The sequence below is a fragment of the Somniosus microcephalus genome, chromosome 3, assembly GCF_052327205.1.
Source record: "Somniosus microcephalus isolate GS21.2 chromosome 3, FLI_Smic_1.0, whole genome shotgun sequence".
NCBI lineage: Eukaryota > Metazoa > Chordata > Chondrichthyes > Squaliformes > Somniosidae > Somniosus > Somniosus microcephalus.
Genome location: NC_140989.1, coordinates 90,550,554 through 90,556,774, shown reverse-complemented (window position 1 = coordinate 90,556,774; position 6,221 = coordinate 90,550,554). Strand labels below are relative to the sequence as shown.

Below are 6,221 nucleotides of genomic sequence, written 5' to 3'. Positions count from 1 at the left end.
TGCCGCTGGGGGGCGGCCTACACGGCGTTTGGGCCTCGAGGGGCCGTCTGCTGAGTGGCGCACCTGAGCCTGGCCACCATCAGCTGCAGCCGCTTGCCGTCGACGCCCCAGAGGGGGAATGGCGGCGACGGATGGCGCAATGTGGGCCAGCTGGCGTCTGGGATGCGCTGGCTGGTGCTGTGGCGCGGTGGCACTCGGCCGGGCCCGCACTGCAGGATCCGCAGCAATCAGCCGACGGCCGGCTTGCTGGGATGGTCCAGCGCGGCGCCTGCCCTGGCGATGCCTGCCTGAGACAGCGCGTGTGGCAGCAGTGAGTGGCCCTGTGGTCCTGGTGTGCGCGCGCATCACATCCGCCAGGGTCTTGACGGCATCAGTTAGCATGCGGCCAGTCGCGGCAGTTGCTGCCCCGAACTCGCGCACACTGGTCGCCAGCGACTCGATGGCCTCAGGCATGCGCCCCACCATGCTCATGAGCTCCGTGTGGCGCCGGTCCGAGTCGTCGGCCATCTGATCGAGCTTCCGCACCTCCTCCGAAGTGAAGGTGTCCGGACTGGAGTCGCGACTCTCCCGCTGGGGAGGAGGGGGCCGAACTAGGGGACCCTTGCCGCGTTGGTGACGGCGAGTGTGCCGAGCAGCAGCACTCCCCTCTGATCCTTCCCCCCTTTGGGGGGAAGGCCGCGGGCCACGCGCACGGCTGCTGGGTGGCTGGACGCCACTGGTCCCAGAAGCTGCATTGCCCTGCGACAGTTCCTCCAGGCACTCGTCCAGTGAGGAGGTGTCAAGCATTTCCTCCTCTCCTGCGGGACGTGACTGTTCCCCCGAAGGTCCGGCTTGCTCCTCCTCCTCCTCCTGGTTGGAGGTGCTGTCACTGGCAGCCTCAGGGTCCTGGTCGTCACCAGCTGAAAGCAGGAATGCACAAGAGTAGCTTCAGAGTGAGGAGACGGCGTCAGCGAGGGAGTTAGGACTGGTGGGATTCAGCGCATTGGTGGGACAGTGGCAAAGGAGGTAGCTCGGATGGGCCAGTGCGACGCGAGAGGGCCAAAAGGCGAGGTCCTTACCATTGCCGGGCAGTGGAGGGTCGGATACACCGCACGCTGTGGGGACAATCACACGGGCTCCCATGAGCACACACACGCGCTCCTCCAGCCGAGTGAGCTTCTGCAGCTTGGCGCGGCCACCCCTGGCACGGGCCTGGCGATTAAACGCTACTTTAGCCTGCAAGAGAAAGGACGGGCTGTAAGTGCGCAGTGAAGCCCTGATGTAGTGTGCACTGCCTCCCATGGTGGAATAGCTTGGCAGAGTGAAGCCCTGATGTAGTGTGCACTGCCTCCCATGGTGGAATAGCTTGGACAGAGTGAAGCCCTGATGTAGTGTGCACTGCCTCCCATGGTGGAATAGCTTGGACAGAGTGAAGCCCTGATGTAGTGCGCACTGCCTCCCATGGTGGAATAGCTTGGACAGAGTGAAGCCCTGATGTAGTGTGCACTGCCTCCCATGGTGGAATAGCTTGGACAGAGTGAAGCCCTGATGTACTGTGCACTGCCTCCCATGGTGGAATAGCTTGGCCAAAGTGTAGAGTGCCGAATGGCCATTTGATGCTCATGACTGTCCCAATGCTGCTGGCTGAGGGCTGGCCAAAAGGACTTTCAGGTCCCTTTGCCCATCATGTCAGGTGTACATGCAAGAATGAGGAGGAGACTGGAAAGGCTACTCACCCTCACAATCCTGGTCAGATCGTTGTATTTCTTACGGCATTGTTTGTGGGTCCTGGGGGCCTCGCCGGTGAACGTCACCCTCTGGGCGATCTGCTTCCAGGCTTTGGTGTAGTCGTGGTGGGTTGGATTCCTCCCACTCTCTGGAAACAAGATCTTGCGCCTCACCTCCAGAGCTGTGACCATTATGTCCAGATCACCCTCTGAGAAGCGCAGGGCACGCTGACGGGCCTTCTCTGGCGTTGCCATGACTCCCTGGGGCTGAGCAGTAGTGTTGAGGCCTCTTTGCAAGGCTGCAGTGTGCAGGGCGTGGCAGCAGACCAATTCGTCCCTTCCCCCTTTAAGAGCTGGTCGGCACCACGGCGTCTGCTGTCAGTGCAAAAATGACCGCACCCGTGCTGCGCCCCGCCTGGGCGCTATCCCTCTGGACCGCCGGCTTTGCGCCTAAAGAGAGTAGTGGAACGCCTCTTTTAGCGCTCCACCAACCTCTTAGGGCGAAGCCACTGAATTCCCGGCAACGGGGCGCTACTTTGGGGCGGGCGCTAACTTCGGGCGGGCGCTAAAGCTAGCGCCCCAAAACTGCCTATACTGAAAATCTAGCCCTATATGTTTCAAGTGCTGCTCTTCCACGAGCCATCTCGCCAAGAACTGCAAGGTAGATGCAAAATGCACAGAATGTGAAAGTGATCGGCACATTTCAGCACTACACCCAGGCCCAGCTCCTTGGAAGTCAGAGACGCCTCCTCCCGCTTCAGAGCACGGCGGGGAGAGAGAGGGAGCTGCTGGTTCGGAGGTTACATCTAGGTGCACCGAGGTGTGTGGAGAAGGCGTGAGCGCAAGAGCATGCTCCAAGATATGCCTCGTTAATGTGTACCCTGTAGGACGTCACCAGGAATCTGAAAAGATGAAAGCACACTTCCTAGAATTTGTCAAGAAAATGCTTGTCAACGATCATGCAGAGATAGCTCCTCCACTCCAGGAAGGCCAAGAGTCTTGGTACCTCCCTTCCTTCGGAGTCTACCACCCCAAAAAGCTGGAACAGATCCGCGTGGTGTTTGACTCCACTGCACCATGTCAGGGAGTCTCTCTCAACGACGTACTCCTCGCAGGGCCCGATCTTAACAACAGCCTCTTGGGAGTGCTCATGAGATTCAGGAAAGAGCCCGTCGCCATCACTGTCGATATCCAGCACATGTTTCATTGTTTCGTGGTGAGAGAAGACCACAGAGACTTCCTCCGCTTCCTGTGGTATCAGGACAATGACCCCAATAGAGACATTTTGGACTACAGAATGCGTGTCCATGTCTTTGGGAATAGCCCATCCCCTGCTGTCGCCATATACGGACTAAGGAGGGCTGCCAAGGAAGAAGACGATGACTTTGGCAGTGATGTGAGAGGGTTCATCGAACAAGAGTTCTACGTCGACGACGCACTGAAGTCATTCCCGACCGAAGCAGAGGCCATCGGTACCCTCGAACGAGCCCAGGAACTACTTGCACTATCCAACCTCAGGCTGCATAAGATAGCCTCTAACAGACCAGCAGTGATGGAGGCATTCCCTCCTGAAGATCGTGCTAAGGACGTCAAGGACCTACACCTCTTCACTGATGACCTCCCCCTACAGCGTAGCCTAGGGGTGTCGTGGAACATAGCAACAGACACGTTCACGTTCCAAGTCCTAGATGCCAAGAAACCCTTCACACGTAAAGGAGTGCTCTCTACAGTCAACAGCCTATACGACCCTCTCGGCTTCTTAGCCCCTGTCACCATACAAGGCAGGCTGCTCCTCAGGGAACTCTCCACACGCGCTGAAGAGTGGGATTCACCTCTCCCTGAAGAGATGGATGCAGAGTGGGACAGATGGAGAGACTCACTCCAAGACTTACAGGAGATCCGAATACCTCGCTGCTATTCGTCTTTCTCTCCCTTAAATGCCCAATTCAAAGAGCTTTGTGTCTTTGCAGACGCATCCGCTAAGGCCATTGCAAGTGTGGCTTATCTGAAGGTCACCACGCAAGAAGGACAAAGCAAAATTGGCTTCGTCTTTGATAGAGGCAAGTTGGCGCCCCAGCCAGACCTCACCATACCTAGGTTGGAACTGTGCGTAGCAGAACGCAACCTACCCCCTCACAGCAGTCTACGGAAGCTGCATCATGTCATCGACACCGACGGACCGTCTCCGAGGTGGTTCTTCTTTTGTCGCCAGAGGACTCCAGTGAGAAGTAGAGTTCGGACTATGTGGAGTCGTTAACGACCCCAGACGGGGAGTGTTCTGGACCAATGAACATTTTATGTGTGCAGATAGCACCCTCTGGTGGTGGTTATTGTGTGATCAGTTTGTATGCTGGAAAGGTCATCTGATCTTTCTTCCTGTGTGAGGTCATTTGACCTTTGATCCTTTCTTCCTGTGTAACACAGGAAGTAGAATTCCAGGAAGAACCTGGCAGTAATGGAGGATTCCATAAGGGTTTACAATCCAATGTAATCTGATTTCATATGTTAGGCCAAGCGCAATATCTGTGAGTATCTTTGTTCCTTAGCATAATAGCAATGTTGTCAGAGTAATATTTTGATAATACTATGTTTATAAAAGGTTAATATTTGATACTTATAGAAGTTAGTCCAAATGTTAGTTAGTTATACAATTAGTCTATTCTACTGTTGTAAATATGTTTATATCTTATGTAATATCGAATGTATAGTACTCAGTTTATATACAAAACATACTTTGTCTTTGTTTACAGTTTCACAAATTTGTTCAAGTAAAGCTTCAAAACAGCAACCGGCTTCAGAAGAATTATTTTTGAATAAGTGTTTAACTTGCTGGATAACTAGATAGGAGCACGTCAAGCGCGGCCAGTACAGTCACCTTGCAACTACGTCTCTGTAATGGTTATTAGATCAAACCCATTTATCTCTGTTTGTGCCACTAATTTGTCTATCTTGTTACGAATGCTTCATGGATCTACTCTGTCAAGTCCTGTAAGAATTTTGTATGTTTCAATGAGATCACCTCTTATTCTTCTAAACTCTAGAGAATATAGGCCCAGTCTACTCAATCTCTCCTTTAATTTTAACTTTTTACCATTATTCCCTGCTTTGACCTTATTCACTGATGCACTATTACTGTTAAGAACTTAAGAACATAAGAACATAAGAAATAGGAGCAGGATTTGGCCCTTCGAGCCTGCTCCACCATTCAATAAGATCATCTCCACTTTCCTGCACTATCCCATATCCCTTGATTCCTTAATATTCAAAAATCAATCGATCTCTGTCTTGAATATACTCAACGACTGAGCCTCCACAGCCCTCTGGGGTAGAGAATTCCAAAGATTCACCACCCTCCGAGTGAAGAAATTTCTCCTCATCTCAGTCTTAAATGGCCGACCCCTTATTCTGAGACTGTGACCCCTGGTTCTAGACTCCACAGCCAGGGGAACCATCTTCCCTGCATCTACTGTCAATGCCTGTAAGAATTTTGTATGTTTCAACGAGATTACCTCTCATTCTTCTAAACTCTAGAGAATATAGGCCTAGTCTACTCAATCTCTCCTCATAGGGCAATCCCCCCATCCCAGGAACCAGTCTGGTGAACCTTCATTGCACTCCCTCTATGGCAAGTATATCCTTCCTTAGGTAAGGACACCAAAACTGTACACAATACTCCAGGTGTGGTCTCACCAGGGCCCTATATAATTGCAGTAAGACATCTTTACTCTTATACTCAAATCCTCTTGTAATACAGGCCAACATACCATTTGCTTTCCTAATTGCTTGCTGTTACCTGCATGTTAACTTTCAGTGATTCTTGTACAAGGACACCCAGGTCCCTCTGAATACCAACATTTCCCAATCTCTCATCATATAAGAAATACTCTGCTTTTCTATTTATCCTACCAAAGTGGATAACTTCACATTTCTCCACATTATATTCCATTTGCCATGTTCTTGCCCACTCACTTAGCCTGTCTATATCCCCGTGAAGCCTCTTTTCATCCTCCTCACAGCTTACATTTCCACCCAGCTTTGTATCATCAGCAAACTTGGATATGTTACATTTGGTCCCCTCATCCAAATCATTGATGTAGATTGTGAATCGCTGAGGCCCAAGCACTGATCCTTGAGGTACCCCACTGGTTACAGCCTGCCAACATGAAAATGATCCGTTTATTCCTACTCTCTGTTTTCTGTCCATTAACCAATCCTCAATCTATGCTAGTATATTACCCCCAATCCCATGAGCCCTAATTTTGTTTGATAACCTCTTATCGAATGCCTTGTGAAAATCCAAATACACCACATCCACTTGTTCCCCCTTATCTATTCTGCTAGTTACCACCTCAAAACACTCTAACAGATTAGTGAAAAATGTTTTCCCTTTCATAAATCCGTGTTGACTTTGCCCAATCCTGTTATTATTTTCTAAGTGCCCTGTTACCACGTCCTTAATAATAGATTCTAGCATTTTCCCTACAACTGATGTCAGACTAACTGGTCTGTAGTTCC

The 6,221-nt window shown here is 51.2% G+C and overlaps 1 protein-coding gene across 1 annotated transcript; it reads right to left on the bottom strand.

Annotated features, from left to right (window-relative positions):
• Window positions 1-878: 878 nt before the first annotated feature.
• On the bottom strand, window positions 879-2,006 carry LOC147121195 (nuclear apoptosis-inducing factor 1-like). The gene is made up of 2 exons (XM_085977634.1): window positions 1,716-2,006; window positions 879-1,215 (listed from the first exon to the last, which is right to left on the bottom strand). The coding sequence occupies exons 1-2, from the start codon at window positions 1,959-1,961 to the stop codon at window positions 928-930; spliced, it is 534 nt and encodes a 177-aa protein (XP_085833760.1). The 5' UTR covers window positions 1,962-2,006; the 3' UTR covers window positions 879-927.
• Window positions 2,007-6,221: the final 4,215 nt, after the last annotated feature.